Raw genomic sequence first — 20,944 nt, 5'->3', positions numbered from 1 at the left:
AGATTAAAAAAATACCACTGCGTGGATTTTTATCGTTGTAGGGTGGTTGTGTACATGAACTGCCAACACACATTAATGTTCAAACAACTTGGAAAAGTTAGTTTTGCACCTGATTTAAGGATATATTGGTCTTGTGTCTATAAATACTGTTGAAACAATTAACAACCATCAAAACCAATTTGACATTAGCCATACAGCACCATACAATGTCACTCCATGTGTAAAGATAAATTCCCAGCTAATAGAGAGCATCAAGTTATGAACAAACATTCTTTGTCATCTGGTCTTTAATAATAGTCTAAAAAAGTTTTTCAAATATTACTACTTGTTTCAGAACATTCAGGACATTCAAATGTAACATTGCCATAATGTTTGCAAAAAGATAAAATGGAGTGTTTCATTCATACAGTCTATAAGCAACAAAAACATTTTAGAACATTAATTTCAGAATGTCCAGAGACCATTGAGATATAACAAAACTTTTATATCTCGCTGGGAATGTTAGCAAAACATTCTTAGAATTCACATTTTTATTAGCTGGGTTTAAAGGATTACTTCACTTCCAGAATAAAAATTTCCTGAAAATGTTCTCACCCCCATATCATCCAAGATGTTCATGTCTTGTTCATGTCAGCTGAAAAGAAATGATGTTTTGAGAAACACATTCCAGGATTTTTCTTCATATATAAGGAATTAGGGTCATATCTAGTGAAACGATTGGGCATTGTCTAAAAAAGTAAAAATGTATACACTTTTTCGTGTAGAGCCTTCTGAAGCTGCATTGAAGTTGCACTTTGGACCTTTGATGTCCACTATATGAAGAAAAATCCTGGAATGTTTTCCTTAGAAATCTTAATTTCTTTTCGACTGAAAAATAGGAACATCTTGGATGAAAAATTTTATTTTGGAAGTGAACTAATCCTTTAAATATTTATCCTTTAGAATATTTAATTCTGTTGATTAGCAGATGTATGACTTTCAGATTCAGGAAATAAATTGTTATTAAACTTAAATCAGAATGGGCAGAAGAACCCTGTTCCCAGAACAGCTAATGCAGATTCATATATATTGTTAAAAGAGCAGTTTACTCCAAAGTTTAATAGTAAGTTTCACTTTGACAATCACTTTTTCAATTTATAATAAAAAGTTTTTTGTGCCCTTTAATGGTTCTCCACTCTACAGTGAAATGTTTGTAGAAGCACATTATGGTGAAATGCATCAAAAAAGAGCCCTGTGGGGATGATGCGAGTTGATTATGTTTAAAATCACACTGCAAACCCAAGTATGACTAACAGCCCTTGTTTAAACCATGACTGCTTCTCACTTTGCTTTTTTTTAAGCTATGAGATTGGAAGTGTTCTTCTGAGAATGTCTACCTCTGCAGGAAACGGTGCCCTAAGAAACTTAAGACCTACTTTAAGTTCCCCCAGAGTTTAAAGGAAAATGGTACTTGAGGCAAGCCCACTCCCATGTTTTCTAAGGAAGAGGAAAATGCATGAGCTCACAGTGTGCCATCTCGGATAAAAGTGCCTTGAAATTTATCCTGACTCTGCAAAAGTGCTCAACGCCCGCTCTTATTTTCTCCCCTTGACAGCCTGGCATTTGGGCGGCCTAGTAACAGCTCCATAGCCGTATCTGTTCTCTCTGCTGCTGCTTTTTGCAGCTGTGAACAGAGAGGTCATAGCAATTGAGATAAAAATCAAGGGCTCTCTGAGGAAGGTCAAAAGGCATGAATTGAAGAGGAGGATGAGCCACCTTCCCATTTTGCTGAGATAAAGTACAGATCTCTCATTGGAGTGTGCTGGCAGATCACTGGTTTGCCTCAGCAAACTGCACACTCCCCAAAAATATGAGTCAAACAGCAAGGTTATCACTTAATTTGGTGCAGCCAATTGACTTGAACATGATATCAGCGCACTGAGGTCAGGATTATCTGTTTGGGGCATACTGAGTTTGAAAACAAACAAACAAACAAACAAACAACAACAACAACAAAAAAACCGCCCTGTTCTGTTTTATTGAATTAAAGGAATTTAAAAAATAAGATTAATAATTGTATTCATAATAATTCATTTGTTATTATTTAAATAATTATTCCTAACATAACATAATTGTTTTCTGTTTACACATTTAATCATCTGATTATTCATTTTTAATTCATGTTAATGTTAATTTATTGTTCATTTACTTAAATTACTTTCATTATCTGCATGATTGCCTTTTTAAAGAATCAAATTAACATGCAGCTATTTATATATATATACAATTGATAAATATGGTGAAATTGTATGTTTTATGTTTTATAAAAGTGTCTTATGCTCACTAAGGCTGTATTTATTTAATGACACTGTAAAATTTAAAAATGCTATTTCATCCAGTCTTTAGTTTCACATGATCCTTCAGAAATCATTCTATTATGATTTGCTGCTGAAGAAACATTTCCTATTATTATCAATGTTAAAAACAGTTGTGGATACTTTTGATCAATTTAATGCTTCCTTGCTAAATAAAAGTATTAAACCGATTAAAGGCATCAACTTGACCACTGTTTTGAGGATATTTTAAAGGGATTGTTCATCCAAAAATGAAAATTCTGTCATTAATTACTCACCCTTATGTTGTTCCAAACCAGTAAGACCTTAATTCATCTTCTGGACACAAATTAAGATATTTTTTATGAAATCTGATGGCTGTCTGACTCCTGCATTGACAGCAGCGCAACTACAACGTTTAAGGCCAAGAAAAGTAGTAAGAACATTATTAAAATACAGTGAGGGAAAAAATTATTTGATCCCCTGCTGATTTTGTATGTTTTCCCACTGACAGAGAAATGACTAGTCTATAATTTTAATGGTAGGTTTATTTGAACAGTGAGAGACAGAATAACTACAAAAAAATCCAGAAAAACGCATTTCAAAAAAGTTATAAATTGATTTGCATGTTCATTAACGAAATAATTATTTGATCCCCTATCAATCAGCAAGATTTCTGTCTTTTATGCAGGTAACAAGCTGAGATTAGGAGCACTCTCATAAAATGAGTGCTCCTAATCTCACCTTGTTACCTGTATAAAAGATACCTGTTCACAGAAGCAATCAATCAATCCGATTCTAAACTCTCCACCATGGCCAAGACTAAAGAGCTGTCCAAGGATGTCAGGGACAAGATTGTAGACCTACACAAGGCTGGAATGGGCTACAAGCAGCTTGGTGAGAATGTGACAACAGCTGATGCGATTATTCGCAAATGGAAGAAACACAAAATAACTGGCAATCTCCCTCGTTCTGGGGTTCCATGCAAGATCTCACCTTGTGGAGTTTCAATGATCATGAGAACAGTGAGGAATCAGCCCAGAAATACACGGGAGGATCTTGTCAATGATATCAAGACAGCTGGGAACTCACACTATGCCGTGAAGGACCGAAATCCTGCAGCACCTGCAATGTCCCCTTGCTCAAGAAAGCACATGTACAGGCCCATCTGAAGTTTGCCAGTGAACATCTGAATGATTCAGAGGAGAACAGGGTGAAAGTGTTGTGGTCAGAAGAGACCAAAATCGAGTTCTTTGGCATCAACTCAACTCGCCGTGTTTGGAGGAGGAGGAATGCTGCCTATGACCCCAAGAACACCATCCTCGTGTAAAACATGGAGGTGGAAACATTATGCTTTGGGTGTGTTTTTCTGCTAAGGGGAGAGGACAACTGCACCACAACAACGGGACGATGGACGGGGCCATGTACTGTCAAATCTTTGCTGAGAACCTCCTTCCCCCAGCAAGGGCATTGAAAACGTCAGCCTCGAAACCTTAATGAATTGGAGAGGATCTGCAAAGAGAAGTGGGACAGAATCCCTCCTGAGATGTGTGCAAACCTGGTGGCCATATACAAGAAACGTCTGACGTCTGTGATTGCCACCAAGGGTTTTGCCACCAAGTACTAAGTCATGTTTTGTGAAGGGGTCAAATACTTATTTCACTCATTAAAACGCAAATCCATTTAGGACCTTTTTGAAATGCGTTTTTCTGGATTTTTTTGTTGTTATTCTGTCTTTCACTGTTTAAATAAACCTACCATTAAAATTATAGACTGATAATTTCTTTGTCAGAAGGCAAATGTACAAAATCAGCAGGGGTTGAAATTTTTTTTCCCTCACTGTAGTTTTTTTGTGAGCAAGGAAAACAAAAACATCAACTTTATTCAACAACTTATCTTCGACGCACGATCACGATGCATGAACAAAGGTCTTACGTCTTTCGATTTTATTATACAGTATCTGATGGGTAACAGCAATTTCCAGCTATTTTATAGACTAATTTTGTGCTCCACTAATGGGAATACATAGTATAAGTGCATAATATAAGTGCATAGTGCATCATTTGGGACACAGCTCATTTATAGATTTAAATGAATATAGTATCTCTCACTGTTCATGATTCTATAAACCATTAGATTCCCACAGGCAGACATTTAATGTGAAAAACCGAAGACAGAGTTTTATAATTAAATCCTGTATTACATTCTTTACAAGCTTTACTGTGAAAAATAACATCCAAATCCAATTCACATTTGTGAATGACTAAAAGGCGTGTGGCTCAAAAAGATGGTGACTACAGAGACTGTTTAAAATTCCTCTTTAAACTCTGTCTGACTCTGCAAAGCCATAAAGATTACAGATCCATCATCAGCGCATTGGCTGTGCTTTTGTTCTGTATGTCCCTCATAAAGCAAACGGGACACTGGGACCATAAAAAATAAGGGCCATTTTACATTTGAGGACTGACAATCCATGCGGTCTTTCATTTTATTCCCGTTTAGCTTTACTGCCAGCCGTCTTCTCGCACCTGGCTGGTGTCTGTTAGCGCATGCTGTAGGGTTTGTGTCAAGAACAGCTGGAGCGCATGTGGCACTTGGCTGGCTCCAATCTCGATGGCCAAGATGGATTAAGTGCTAACGCACCTTGTCACAACAGAGGGTTCGATTTGGAGAAGATAAATATATATATATACACCCATGAATCAGGAGGTGCTGGCTGAGCCTGGGAAGAGGTGCATGACTTCCCTTCACTGAAAACACACAGCTGCATTTTGAAGGTTAAATTGTGTGGAAGCACAGACATGGCAGAGTCTTTTTGATGATGGAGGTTTCAACAGAATAATCGCTAGTCAATATACACATGTGGGAACTGAAGGCATCAATCTTGCTAGGTAAAGAGGTATATTGCACAGCACGCAGATGGAATATAAACATCTATAGGGGACTTATCTAAATGTTTTTTTTTTGTCCTGAGGGGATGCTGAGGACAAGGTCATAAGAGACCTTAGCTATCTTATATGATGTTGATCGTGTGTCATCACATGCCATTGAGTTGTATCTCTTTGACAGTGTGTGAATTGCCTGCAAACATTTAATGTGAAAAAAAATAAAAAAACGTGCTGGCTAGTGAATGACAGCTCTACATATGCTTTCAAAGTCACACTGGAATGGCTGATTAATCTGTATAGAATATATAACTGAATAAATAATAAATGCAAATGCAATATGTACTGTATTATCTAAACTGACAAACATGATAATTTAATATGATTAATTATTAAAAATGTGTTTAAAATGTTACACGTTAGTCGTGACCTCTAATTTATACATAATTCCTTAAGAAATGTTTCATAATTCAAACAGACATGTTTTTGCTGTTCACACAGGAACACACACACACACACACACACACACACACACACACACACACACACACACACACACACACACACACACACACACACACACACACACACACACACACACACACACACACACACACACAAAATAAAAAATAAGTGGAGAAAGACTACTAGAATATTTCATTAGCTGTGTGAAGAAACTCAAAGTTTCAAACTCAAACTCAAAATGGATTGCGGTTTATGCTCAATCATTTTAAAATTTAACAACTGAAAATGTCTATGAAATGTCCTTTCAATTATTTATTTGTCTGTCACAATGTATTAACATTTGTAGGCTTTTATCAGGAAATATGTACATACACTGCCATTCAAAAGTTTAGGATCAGGTTTTTAATGTTTTTTATAGAAGTTTTTTTATGCTCATCAAGCATTTATTTGATCAAAAATCCAGAAAAATCTGTAATCTTGTGAAATAATAGTTAAATGTAAAATAACTGTTTTCTATGTTAATATATTTTTAAATGAAATGTATTCCTGTGATGCAAAGCAGCATTGTCAGCATAATTACTTCAGTCTTCAGTGATCCTTCAGAAATCATTATAATATACTAATTTATTATCATATTGGAAACGGGTTGTGCTGCTTAATATTTAGTTGGAATATTTTTTAATAATCTTTAATAAATAAAAAGTTAAAAAGAACAGCATTTATTTAAAATAAAACAAAACCTTTGTAACAATATAAACCACTTAAACTACCATTTAAAAGTTTGTGGTCTGTAAATGTTTATTCTTTCTTTTTTTAAGAAAAGGATGTGTTAAATTGATAAAAAAAAGTGATAGCAAAAACTTATATTGTTGGAAAAGATTTCTAATTTCATTAAGCTGTTTTAACTTTTTATTCATCAAAGAATTCTGAAAAAGTATTACAGGTTTTAATAAAAATATTTAGCAGCACAACTGTTTCCAACATTGATAATAAAAGTAATAAATCGGCATATTAGAATGATTTCTGAAGGATCTGAAGACTGGAGTAATGGCTGATAAAAATTCAGCTTTGCATCACAGGGATAAATTATTTTTTAAAAAATATAAAAATAGAAATCCATTATTTTAAATGGTAATAATATTACAGAATATTACTGTTTTTTTTCTGTATGTTTGATCAAGTAAAAGAAGCCTTGATGAGCACAAGAGAATTCTTTGAAAACATTAATTTAATTTTTTTTAATACCAATCTTAGATTACATTCTTAAAAATAAAAGTGCTTTGAAAGGTTCATTACAGTGATGCCATAGAATAACCATTTTTGGTTCTCCATTCAGTCAAAGGTTCTTTAAAGAACCATCTCTTTTTTACCTTTTTATAATCTGAAGAACCTTCTTTCACCGCAAAGAACCTTTTGTGAAACAGAAAGGTTCTTCAGATGTTAAAGTTTTTTTATGGAACCATTTAGACAAAAAAGGTTCTTCTATGACATTGTGAAGCACCTTTATTTTTAAGAGTGTAGTATCTTCTTGTCGTCTGCATCAAAATCATACAGTCATTGCTGGAAAGCTTTCAAATGCACAAAAATGCTGAACAAACAAAGAATTTGTTAGACTTGAAGGATTTTTTGAAGGACAATAAGCAGTTTAAGTGTTCATGACAAACAAGGGACTCATGAACAACTATCACTAAACAAAAAACCCACAGCTGTGGACCATTCAGGTAACAACACAGTATTAAGAATCAAATGTATGTAAACTTTTGAACAGGTTAATTTTTATAAATTCAACTACTGTTTTCCCTTGTGGACTATATGTAAATGTCTTTTATGTGAAATACCTTATTCAGGTCAGTACTAAATAAAAAAAAAATATAACATGCATTTTGTATGATCCCTCTTAGTTTGGTAAAATAATTAATATTTTGCAGATTCTGCAAGGTGTATGTAAACTTTTGATTTCAACTGTATATACAAATCTAATCAGGATTTTCAGTAAACACCAAAGAGTGGCTGTACAGTTCAGTAAATCCCTAGCACTAGCACTGAGCAGGATTAAAGAGTCCAGGAACAGCACAAAACCAAACCTGTACCTGTGTCTACACTTGATTCACATTACTGCTCGCAGCCATGAGAGCCTAATCTGGGAAGAGCAGAGTATGCAGCAGTGCCACAGCATTTTAAGTGCTCTCTAAATTATGGATATCCCTCAGAGTGCATTTTCCTGTCCTCTTGTTTGATATGACTCCAGTCCATTTTGGTGCTATATAAATATGACACCTATTAAAGCCAGCTAATGGCTTATTGCTGTACAGGGGGATCTCACTCAGTGACAGAATTATCCGGGTTAATGAGTCAGAATGTAGTGCTTCTCATATACCAAAACACACTAGATGCCCTCATCCGCTTGCGTTTCAGCTGTACTTCAGCAGGTTAGATATTTTTCTCTTTTTTTGACCTGATGCATAGCACAAGGTCAGATTTCGAGAGTACAAATGAGGCTCTCAGGAAAGCTCAATATTACAGAGAGAAAAATTGCTGGCCTAATAGCACATGCAAGAAACAGCCTTGAGTTTGCATGCTGTTGGACTTGAAAGCCCTGGCATCATGACAGCATTTCACAATAGCACTAAATGTTCAAACCAGTGTGCTTTAGCCACACTGAGGTGCTCTGTCACAGTTGACTGTAATGGCTCACAATTCACTTATGCCTTATTTTAGTAAATGGAAGAGGATATCGATGTGGATCATACTTGTCTCCCCCCCTAAATCTATCTTGTTTATAGAGGGGGACTTTTTTTGTAGGAACACTCCCAAGGGAGGGTCTAGAGAAGTTTTCTGCTTCAGCCTTGTTCTGCTTTCCTTTCAGCCTTACGTTTTTATTATGTTGGATGATTTTTGTCATTGCACATCTAGGATGAGAAACTCTAACAGCAGCAAAGTGAAAGAGGAACCGAGTCAAATAAAGTGAGGTGGTTTAGTGGGTTCTTGGGTATAGTCAGCTGGAAAATAGAATTTAATAAATAAGATTTAATAAAACACCCGATTTGCCCTTTGAAACCCCCACAGCTTACAACAATTAATTTTAATACATGAACATTTAACACTGGAATTTTCTCTGTGTAGTCTCTGCGAATTTGTTGGTCTCTCAAGGTATCCATAAAAAGACACTATACCTAAAGGATTTTTACAGACAGTATATGTTCATCCTGTTTATCTATTTTGCATTTTGCTTAGCAACGCTAAATTTGGGTTAAATTATACCCTTAACCCAATTTAACCAGCACATAATTTTGCAGGGCTGAGGTTTGCAAAGACAAGCACTGCTTATTCCTTCAGGAAAAAAAATGTATTAGGTGTGATATATTGAGATTTAGTTTGAAATTTTTTCATTTAATGTAAAGTTTTTGGCAATACTGTACTGTATAATTTAGAAGTTTTAAGGATCAAAAAGTGGTCACTGGATGAGCTACACTGGCTGTAAATACACTAAAAAAGTTTTTTCAATGTTTTAAATAAAAATTATTGGAGTGCATTCTAGAATAAGAGAATATTTAAGTGTTTTTATTTCAAATTTTCACATTTAATCCAAAAAGTGGTCACTGGATGAGCTACACTGGCTATAAATACACTAAAAAAAGTTTTTTCAACGTTTTAAATAAAAATATTGTAGTACATTCTAGAATAAAAGAATATTTCAGTGTTTTATTTCAAATTTTCACATTTAATCCAAAAAGTGGTCATTGGATGAGCTACACTGGGTATAAATACACAAAAAAATAGTTTTCAACGTTTTAAATAACAATTATTGGAGTAAATTCTAGAATAAGAGAACAGTGTTTTTATTTCAAATTTTTTACATTTAATCCAATGTGTTCCTTGCCAGTTGTTTGGAATTATTTGTGAAATTTAGCAAATTTAGAGTGAAAATTGTTTTAAAGTAAATCCTACACCATTTTTGTAAAGATGCTGATGAAATTAGTTTGTAAAATAGTATAATAAAGCATTTTTCTCATGTATCGTTTAACATTGCTGCGTAAACATATTTACATGCATACTAATATTTTGTGAAAAGGAAAACTTAAAAACCTGAAACAAGCACACTACAGAGGTTGCCAAAGGAAAGGGTGAAATATAAAGTTGTGTGGTCATTATACAAAAAAAAAAAAAAAAAAAAAAAAAAGATTTGAAAGCAGAATGCCTTAGAATGAAGTATGCCAGAGATTATGTAAAATAATTGGTTAATCACATATCAGACCTCACTAAGCCATCTTATAGAGCTTTAAGGATGTGGTCACAGAGGATACGAGTTTTGCACTCACCAAAGGATTAAAAGTCATTTTTCAAAGTAAACAATATTAATATATCTGAAAGCCCTTAAGGGAAGAATGAGTGCCATCTTGGATCTTTCATTCCGTAAAAAAACCTTCATGAATATGTCTTGGTTACTAATTCAAACATCCATTTTTTAATTCCAGATCTTACTTCCCAAGTAGCATTTGAGTCTTCAGTCTGGTGCTTCCTTAGGGAACACCCAGCCTATTGGCAAACATGATGGGTTTTAACGAAGAATAGCTTTAATTCATTCTCACGGAGGAACAGTAATTACCTTGGCCAATAACCAGAACTTATATGGAGTTGAAAAGACTAGGATCCATTTTCAGCCTGAATGTCCTTTTCCTTTCTTGGCTAAGTTCCATCTAGATACTGGCAGGCATTTAAAAAACAACCGACCTCCTGCACTCTGGGAAACAACGATTAGGTAGTTAAGCAAGCCTGATTTCTTCCTCTTTCCCCTGTGCCACTGACCACAGCCATCTGGCATCCTAAACAGAGCTGTGCGCTCTATCTCGCCATCTTTCTATATTTCCTCTTCTTTTATTTGCCAGCTAGACAGTATTCAGTGACAGAGACGTGTTCATAATTCATTTTTCTGGGTGCGTTGTCACATCCGAATAGGGCTATTTCATTTCTTTAAGCCGAGAAATCTAAATAATATGCAATAATTGGCTTCTTGGGTTGTGTGGATGACACTCAAAGTGGAAATACATCTGCATATCTATATATTGACATTGAAAGGAAACAGATTTATGCAACAGCGACTGCTCGTCTTACCCGTAAACAAACCTGCATTAAACAAACAGGAAATAGCTTCACTCATAATTTCACCATACGAAGAACACAAATGGCTTTTGTTGAACATCCCGTTTGGGTTTGGTATATAAATAAATGACCTGTAAACAATGTCTTACCCCATTTTCTGAGAAAGCATGGTCCGCTAGGGACTCGTGAGCTGCGTGTGTGTAAGTGCATGTGCGACCAAATTCCCCCACAAGGATGGTTAAACCTTAAGTCAACTACATTGATGTTTGGGTTAGTGTTAGTCCCCACGCAATAAACAGCTTAATGAACATGCTAAAGTGTCTTAATGAAAATGTAAATAATGCTGAAAGGTCATTAGCTCAGTATATAAACAACTGAAGTCAATAAATGAAGTCCCAAATGAGAAAAACAAAAGGCGTCTGAAAATGATGCTAAAACAGTTAGAACTGAATAAAATGGTTGTAATGTAAAACTGAATAAATGCGTTAACTGCAATAAACTCATTAGTTAACATTAGTTGTTGCATTAAAAGCGACATCAGATGCTAAATTAATTTTTACATGGTATAAATATGCCTTACAATGATAAAAATCCATTCACTTTTTTTTAATCCCTAAAACACCTAAACAGCCTCAATTATGAAGCGGTTTTAATTTTCTGAGCATTATGATGTCATACTGCTCAGGCCCCGCCCACGACTGTCCCGTATTAGCATATTTCCGCCCACAGTTGTACACTGTCCACCATTTTCTCGGCGTTTTGTTTTTGATGGAAATGCGCCACTGAATGCACAAAAAACAGAAGAGAGGGCGGGGTAAAGAGTATCTCATTATCATTTAAAGAGCCATGCACCAAAACAGGTCACTGTGAACAGAGCTGTTTTTGACAAGGTAAAAAGGGTGGTTTACACAACCAATGAGGAATTTTAAGTATTTTGCAGACATGAAGACCATAAAGAATCATACCAACTTGTGGAAAATGGGCATCCAAGTCCTCTTTAACTAACAATGAGCAATACAATTTGTTAACCAATGTTAACAAATGCGTCAGCACCGATATCCTTGTGGGCAGCGTGCCGACATACAGCTCTGTTGCGCTCCAGGCACCCTGTGTTCGAATCCCGACTCGAGGACCTTTCCCGATCACACGCCTATCTCTCTCCCACTTTGCTTCCTGTCATTATTGATCTGTCCTTTCACAATAAAGGCAAAAATGCCAAAAAATTCTAATGTTAACAAATGGAACCTTATTGTAAAATTTAAACAGTAATTTCATACGTTAATGTATTATTTTCGACAGCCCTACATTAGAACCTTACGATTAACTGCAAGCTACTATTTAACAACTAAATATGGCAATTTTTCTTCCAGTTGAACAGATGCATCACTGCGTTTTAAGGGCATTTTATGTGTTGAACTGCATGCCCAAAAACTGGTTGCATAAGGAGTTGAAGTGATTCAGGCTGTTCTTATTTGTTCTTAAAATAATGGCCCGTTTTTGGTTGGAATCTTCCAGCTTGGAATGAAAAAGTGAGTAATTTTTGAGCCACATATCTTCTCTGAAAATGATATGTGTTGTGACAGAACATAGTAAGAGGCCTGAGGCGGTACATACACTCCACGTCCCAATAAATCAGCACTCAAACTACATGTACACCAGGGCAGTCTGTGGAGACTTGGCTGCTGTTAATCTGAGGTAATGTCAACACAGCTGAGTGGATCCAGAGGTTCAGTAGCTATTCCTGGTATCTGTCTGTCTGTCTATCAGAGAAATACCCCCACTGTGATCTAAAGAGAGGTGTTGAGAGCAAACATTCTCAAACCTAGTTACACAGGAGAGCAAGTGGGTTTTAAATTGCATGAGAAAAAGAGGCAGAAGGGAATGCTAATTACGATCTTAGCTACTGAACTGAAAACACATAACATGCGTTACACACAAACGATTAACCATCTATAATGTGTTTTTCTCTTTCTCACCCCTCTGCTTTATTGCGACAGCATTTTCTCTTGATAAAGTGCTGACAGAGATGAGAATACAGATGGTAAACTGTTAGCACTGGATGGCATATTGTTATGGTCTGTTGGCAGAGACTGTTTGACCTACAATTTTGTATAAAAATGTTACATGGCACTCAGGGCTAAAAAAAAGCAGTTTTGACATGCCAGTGCTGTAGGTTAACAGCCAGAGTCTAGCTTTGATATATTATACCCAGGGTCCAAAATTAACAGTCGCCGAGAGCCAAATGAGAGGATAAAATGACTTTGGCAGCTGAATTACTCAGCAATGCCTGGGAATGTTATAAGGAACTACAACGTAATTTGGTTTAGAGGCAAAGTTCGCCCAAAAAATGAAAATTATGTCATTAATTACTCACCCTCATGTCGTTCCAAAACCGTAAGACCTTCATTCATCTTCAGAACACAAATTAAGATGTTTTTGATGAAATTCAAGAGATTTTTGACCCTGCATAGACAGCGATGTAACTAGCACATTCAAGGCCCATAAAAGGTAGTAAGGACATTGTTAAAATAGTCCATGTGACAACCGTAATGTTATGAATCTATGAGAATACTTTTTATGCCCAAGAAACCAAAAATAATGTCTTTATTCAACAATTTTTTCCCTACCTTCTAGTACTCCTGGTACTCAAGTAGTCAAGTCGAAGACTGACACAGTAAACAAGAAATTAACTTGTTGCATAAAGTCATTATTTTTGTTTTCTTTGCATGCAAAAATTATTCTCGTAGTTTTATAACAATATTCTCACATCTTTTTGGGCCTTGAACGTGGTAGTTGCGTTGCTGTCTATGCAGGGTCAGAAAGCTCAGGAAGGGTCAGGATTTCATCAAAAGTATCTTCATTTGCGTTCTGAAGATGAATGAATGTCTCATTGGTTTGGAATGACAGGAGGGTGAGTAATTAATGACAGAATTTTCAATTTTGGGTGAACTATCCCTTTAAAAAAACTATAAAAATGATAGTATATCTTCAGTAATGTATTGTAAGTGATTTAAAAAAAGATATACAAAATGTCTACTAAATCAAGGATATAGATACTGTTTACTAAAGTGGAAAATTTACCATCAGGAGTTGATCTATAATGCCTAGTAGTTTTGTTTCATACTAGCTTTGCAAGATGCCTTATATTCCCAGCACCTCCCAAATGAAGAATAAAAATTTGAATTTCTTTCTTTTCCAAAAATATTCCAATTTTCAAAAACAACAACATATTTGACCCTGGACCACAAAACCAGTCATAAGGGTCCATTTTTTTGTATAAATAGCTGAATAAATAAGCTTTCCATTGGTTTGTTAGGATCTGACAGTATTTGGGTTGAGATACAATTATTTGAAAATCTAGAATCTGAGAGTGAAAAAAAAAAAAATCAAAATACTGAGAAAATCGCCTTTAAAGTTGTCCAAATGAAATTCTTAATGCATATTACTAATCAAAAATTAATTTTTAATATATTTACAGTTGGGAATGCACAGAATATCTCCATGGGACATGATCTTTAAGTAATACCCTAATGATTTTTGGCATGAAAGAAAAATCAATCATTTTGACCCATACAATCTATCTTTGGCTGTTACTGTAAATATACCCATGCTTCTTAAGACTGGTTGTGTGGTCCAGGGTCACATATAGATAGATAGATAGATATTGATATATATATACAGTTTCATGTCCAGTAAGAAATATTTTTTCACCACAAAGCTTGATCAATTCAATTCTCAATTCTGTGTCTGTTGCGTTTTTTGTGTTCACAGATAAAGCCAGCATCTGAGAGCATGGGTTGGCAAGATACCCTATGGCTTTTGACATCATTTATCTTGGTGAGTGGACCGTAACATCACATTCATTGCTATTCAAATTAATGCTTATTTGTTTTATATATTTGTTGTGAAATTAGTCCAAAATACATTATTTTGCTTAAAATGTGACATTAGCCCATTTGAACTTGCAATTGCTAAAACTTTCACTGGCCACTAAAGTTTTTCTTTTAAGTGTTTGTAAACTGTCATTAGATGATTTCTCTCCACCCCCACCCCAAAATTATCCAGTAGAAAAAATCCATTACTCACTAATTGCTCCAGTTTGGTAATTACAATCGGAGGTGGCCTGAAAACCCACAGAACTCTTGAGGCATGAAATGGTGGCTCCACAGAGTTCCATCAGTGCTGGTATCAGAGCAGCTGGCTCTGTGACAGAATGATGAAATGGGAGCATATGAAGCGCTCTACATGTAGTACATTAGCACTATGTTAACACTGCAACTGTAGTCACAAACAAGCCAATAGCATACTTTGCTCATTGTATGTGGACATTAATATGTCTAAGTCCACTCTGTTTATTTCTGACCTTGAAGCTACTTTCCCATGACTGCATATAAATCTAACTTAGTGGAATAGTAATGAGCTTACAGAATAGCACATCACATTTAAAAGTATAATGGGAAATGGCATTTAATAAGAGCTAGAATAAACAACCAAAACTGAGAGCAAGGGTGTGGATTGGTATTAATGGCTGTATAAAAAAGTTTTTCTGAAACATGATGTTATCCATTCTTGACATTCAGTTTCCATTGAAGGACAAATGGTTTTCCTGACTGACTTGGGTGGTGGCCTGGTGGTCGTATGTATGACGTCATTTACTTCAAAGTTTGGAGTGACATCATATGTACGGCTGCTAAACTGCTACATGAGACATCAGAAACCTCACAGATGTATTTGGTGTTGTAAATGCGATATTGTGTGCAGGTAAGACAGACGCACAGCACTAAAAAAGCCGCCACAGAATTTTCTCAGTTTGCTTAATGGCTTTAATGGGAAGGTGGGTTTGAGAGGTTCTGCCAAAGTTAAGATCTTCGCACAAAGACATCAAACTTTAAGTCGTAAATGAATGTGGAATTCATTACTGTGAGGTGTCTAAAAGGGGAAAATGTAAAGTACTTTTGAATTGGCTCTTTGACTTCCTATTGAACTATAAGATGACTCATACCAGCAACACAATGGTTCGAGATGCGCTTTGAATTTTGATATCAAGCTCGTCTTTGTGGGTGAAGCTTTATCCCTGTAACTCTTTGCTAGAAAAGCCCCAATGGCTGTGGAGAATTTCTTATCTTCATAATACTGATATGAGCAGAGGAATGTATCTAGCCGGTTCTCATGTGTAAAATCATACCTCTTAAAATGTCAAGTGTGCATGTGGTGTCCTCAGAATCGAGTAGGTGTGCATATGAGGTCGCAAGGGGGAAAAAAAAGACTGATGTGTTTATGGTGTTTCTGCTGTGGTTGTGTGCCATTCGGAAATGAATAGATGGTGGCTTTTAAATCCCAGTCTGATTCCTGAGTTTGAATTGAGGTAACAAACAGGGATTATACAACATTATGGATGATTCCTAGAAGCATTAGATAACAGTCAGTGTTTGAAATGTCAGTTCATCTTTGCATAGCAGTTTGTATACAATTTATACATATTTCAATGAATTCAATTATTTAAATTAAGGCAAGACACTGCAGGTGAACAGGGTAAAAAAATTAAGTAATAGTTATTACCTTACTTACCCAGTTAATTGATTAAACTGATAATTGCGAAAAAAATTTGTATTACAAGTTTTCTAAAATGTTAGGTTTAAATATGCAAATGAGGCATTGTTTAATGAAATATGTGCTAATTTGCATACATTTCTAGTACAAAAATCTAAACACTGGATGAAGTCAGTTTCAAAATTCTTGTTTATTTTTTTTTAAATATTGTTTTTACAGAGGGAATCTCATATTGTCACTCAGAAAACTTTTTTTATTTTTATTTTTTTACCATTTTTGGGGAATAAAATGTTGTATAAAATCAAGCAAATTATATATGAACAAATCCCTGTGTAAAAACCTTCAGGATATAGACAGGAATAAAAATGTAAAGTTTGGTGTGTGTAAGTGCTACTGAAGTGGAGATTTATGCCTCAAGGAGAAAAAAACAAATTTTGAGAAAACCGCCTTTAAAAATATGGATTGTAATTTAAATCTATTGACACAAATAGATAACGTGCTATAAAAGAAACACTTAACAATGTCTTTTGGATGTTTTCGTTCCACTAGTCTGAAAAAACACTTTATGAAACATGTTTTTGCCTGCAGTGTCTCCCCTTAACTTCTTAAATGATTTTATGTACCAGAGTTGAAGAACACAACATTTCCCAGGATGCTAATAATAACTGAATTGCAATTTTTAATCAAAATAGTTTTTTACATATCAGTGAACACATGAATAATTATCTATATTTAGTCAAAAAGTAGTTATGTGATTATTCATACTTTGTTTTAAAACTATGCTGAATATATTTGAATAGCAGTCCTGTGACTTCCTCTTGTCAATCCCATTAAAATTTTAATTTGGCCAATTCAAATTCCAACTCATGAACTGAAAAGGAGGCAGTTTTTAAAGGGATAGTTCATCCAAAAATGAAAATTCTGTCATCATTCTCTCACCCTCATGTCGTTTCAAACCCATAAGACCTTCGTTCATCTTCAGAACACAAATTAAGATTTCAAATTAAATTGACGTGAACATGCGTCAAAAACTGAAGAAACGGAAGAAATTGTTGGACTATTTTAACAATGTCCTTACTAACTTTCTGGCCTTTAAATGTGTCAGTTGCATTGCTGTCTATGTGGTCAGAGAGCTCTTGGATTTCATCTAAAATATCTTAATTTGTGTTCCGAAGATGAACGAAGATCTTACAGGTTTGGAACGACATGAGGGTGAGTAATTAATGACAGAATTTAAATTTTACGTGAGCTATCCCTTTAAATACTGAATTTTGCGCAACCCTGTTCCTGTGCTCAAGTTCATCTCTCTTTGCAGAGTGTAACAAAGGCTGGAACAACAGAGACGAAAGCAGAGCCTACCGCTGACTTATCCCTTACTCCTGTCTTGATGGCAATGGAGGGAGAGAGGCTGATTATGACTCAGTCTCAGTACAAATGTCTGGAGCTTCTGAGCCGAGATGGATCCCATAATAAAACAGGTAGTTGTATTTTCAATTAATTTTCATTTGACTGACAGACAATGGTGCTTTTACTCTTTTCATAACCTTGCTTAAGTGCCAAGGCTGTTAGTGGAACACTAAATGGCTGGAAGCTATCACAAGGTGATCAGAGAAACAATAAAGATTTATCTTCAAAGCGGATGTGTGTTAAGCGTCTTGGATGCTAAAGTACTTTCTCCTATCTCGACTTAATGTGCAGAGACAAATTTAAGACATTCATTAGTTGACTCCCCAATGGTTCTGTAGTACTTTCAGCATTATGCAGTGACAGGATCACAAAACAATGTTTGTTGAAATGCGACAGGATCAGACTAAAATAATCAGGGACACTCAAAAATAAACATTGAGATCCTTCAGAATAATATGCAAGGTAACAGGTGCTACACACTGCCAGAAATACCACAAGATTTTGTCATTTTAGCAGCTTAGTTGTAAAGGTTTTGTTTTGTTTTAATGGGGAGGACATTTAGAGTTCAGAATGTTACAGTATGTTTTCACTGTACGATGAACTCATGTATCTCAAAAGATCAAGGAACATTTAATTCCTCATAAAATGATCCCTTTATGATGCCTATTTAACTTTTATAGGTGCATTCTGCAGCAGATTCTGGGATGGCTTGCTCTGTTGGGATGAAACCCCAGCTGGAACCTTTGCTTCACAAAACTGCCCGGACTACCCCAGCTTTGACCCCTTGGGTAAGACTCTACGATCACATCTGGATTGTCATTCCAGGCCAAAGCGCTCCAGACACTGCAAATCATTGGGATTCTACAACAGGAATGACATCTGTTACATGTCTATGGAGACAGAATTGTTGCATAATTCGAAATAAATAGATTATTTCAAACATTCTTTAATGTACCAGTTTTTATGGCCCTTATATTTCCTATTTGAGCCAATGCAGATGAATAAAGTTATTTCAGGACAGACCGCCCTGATTGTAAAGCAAATATGATTGGCTATAGCGAGAACATGCAGAGTGCTTTAAGTGCTTAAAGTACAGTCGTGGCCAAAAGTTTTGAGAATTACATAAATATTGGAAATTGGAAAAGTTGCTGCTTAAGTTTTTATAATAGCAATTTGCATATACTCCAGAATGTTATGAAGAGTGATCAGATGAATTGCATAGTCCTTCTTTGCCATGAAAATTAACTTAATCCCGAAAAAAAACTTTCCACTGCATTGTTAAGAAGGCTTCAGGGCGTCCAAGAAAGTCCAGCAAGCGCCAGGATTGTCTCCTAAAGAGGATTCAGCTGTGGGATCGGAGTGCCACCAGTGCAGAGCTTGCTCAGGAATGGCAGCAGGCAGGTGTGAGCGCATCTGCAAGCACAGTGAGGCCAAAACTTTTGGAAGATGGCCTGGTGTCAAGAAGGGCAGTAAAGAAGCCACTTCTCTCCAAAAAATAAAAAAACATCAGGGACAGATTGATCTTCTGCAAAAAGTATGGCGAATGGACTGCTGAGGACTGGGGCAAAGTCATATTCTCCGATGAAGCCACTTTCCGATTGTTTGGGGCATCTGGAAAAAGGCTTGTCTGGAGAAGAAAAGGTGAGCGCTACCATCAGTCCTGTGTCATGCCAACAGTAAAGCATCCTGAGACCATTCATGTGTGGGGTTGCTTCTCATCCAAGGGAGTGGGCTTACTCACAATTTTGCCCAAAAACACAGCCATGAATAAAGAATGGTACCAAAACCCCCTCCAACAGTAACTTCTTCCAACAATCCAACAGTTTGGTGAAGAACAATGCATTTTCCAGCACGATGGAGCACCGTGCCATAAGGCAAAAGTGATAACTAAGTGGCTCGGGGACCAAAACGTTGAAATTTTGGGTCCATGGCCTGGAAACTCCCCAGATCTTAAAACTTGTGGTCAATCCTCAAGAGGCGGGTGGACAAACAAAAACCCACTAATTCTGACAAACTCCAAGAAGTGATTATGAAAGAATGGGTTGCTATCAGTCAGGATTTGGCCCAGAAGTTGATTGAGAGCATGCCCAGTCGAATTGCAGAGGTCCTGAAAAAGAAGGGCCAACACTGCAAATACTGACTCTTTGCATAAATGTCATGTAATTGTCGATAAAAGCCTTTGAAACGTATGAAGTGCTTGTAATTATATTTCAGTACATCACAGAAACAACTGAAACAAAGATCTAAAAGCAGTTTAGCAGCAAACTTTGTGAAAACTAATATTTGTGTCATTCTCAAAACTTTTGGCCACGACTGTACTTGAATTTGACTTTTTGAAATTTAAAGCCTGGAAAACCCTTGAAAATAGCAATATTCCTGAAGAGGTACTTGAAAAGTGTTTGAATTATTGAAAGACAAAGTTTCAATGAAGTGTTTCATTTTGTCAGTAAGCACATCTTTTCACATAAAATTGACACAATTAAAAAAAATCATACCTCATAATGCTTACTTCAGTTAATGTCAGAAAACAATCAAGCTAAGCAAGTAGTAGTACTGACAGTGCTGTGTAAACATTGCAAAAGACACGAAAAGAGCAACAGAAGAACCAAATCAATTGGATCGTGTATCAAGAATCATTTTTTCAGATCAGGACTTCGTATTGTGTATTGCAAATCATTTGATTTAGATCAGAACTTTGCATATCGCAAATAATTAGATTCAGATTGAGACTTCGGAGTGCACATTATGAATCATTTGATTTAGATTGGAATGGGTTTGTGAATCATTTTGCAAATTGAATGATTCAAATCAAATGATTCCTGATCTAATTCAAAATATTTGCGATACTCAAAGTTCCGATCTTTCCTACTGTTTAAGAAAAAAATAATCTGAAAAAAAAAAAAAGATTTGTGAAATCGCTCCGAAATCCTGATCTGAAACAAATGATTCGCAAATTCACACTGGAGGCCCGATCTGAATCAAATGATTCACAGCATAGTTCCGATATAAAGCAAAAGATTTGTGAACCCGCTACAAAGTCAGTAAGCACATCTTTCCATGGAAATGCGCACAATTAAAAAAACATCACCTTTTTCACTTATTTCAGTTAATGTCAGAAAACAATCGAGCTAAGCAAGTAGTGACAGTGTCGTGTTAGTCTCAGCCTCAGACGTCACGCCCACGGAAACACTTCAGGAATGTCGAAGTCGTGATCTGATTAGTTGA

At 35.8% G+C, this 20,944-nt stretch overlaps 1 protein-coding gene across 1 annotated transcript in view; it reads left to right on the top strand.

Moving 5' to 3' along the window:
• Positions 1 to 14,554: 14,554 nt before the first annotated feature.
• The window catches only part of calcr (calcitonin receptor), a 46,655-nt gene continuing 40,265 nt past the window's right edge, over positions 14,555 to 20,944 (top strand). The window contains exons 1-3 of the mRNA XM_073821789.1: positions 14,555 to 14,599; positions 17,628 to 17,790; positions 18,400 to 18,507. Of these exons, the coding sequence (XP_073677890.1) occupies positions 14,555 to 14,599; positions 17,628 to 17,790; positions 18,400 to 18,507 (316 nt within the window). The remainder of the gene's footprint in view (positions 14,600 to 17,627; positions 17,791 to 18,399; positions 18,508 to 20,944) is intronic.

This window comes from Garra rufa, chromosome 17 (genome assembly GCF_049309525.1).
Source record: "Garra rufa chromosome 17, GarRuf1.0, whole genome shotgun sequence".
Classification (NCBI taxonomy): Eukaryota; Metazoa; Chordata; class Actinopteri; order Cypriniformes; family Cyprinidae; genus Garra; species Garra rufa.
The sequence above is the reverse complement of the archived record's forward strand: the minus strand, read 5'-3'. Positions and strand labels throughout refer to the sequence as shown.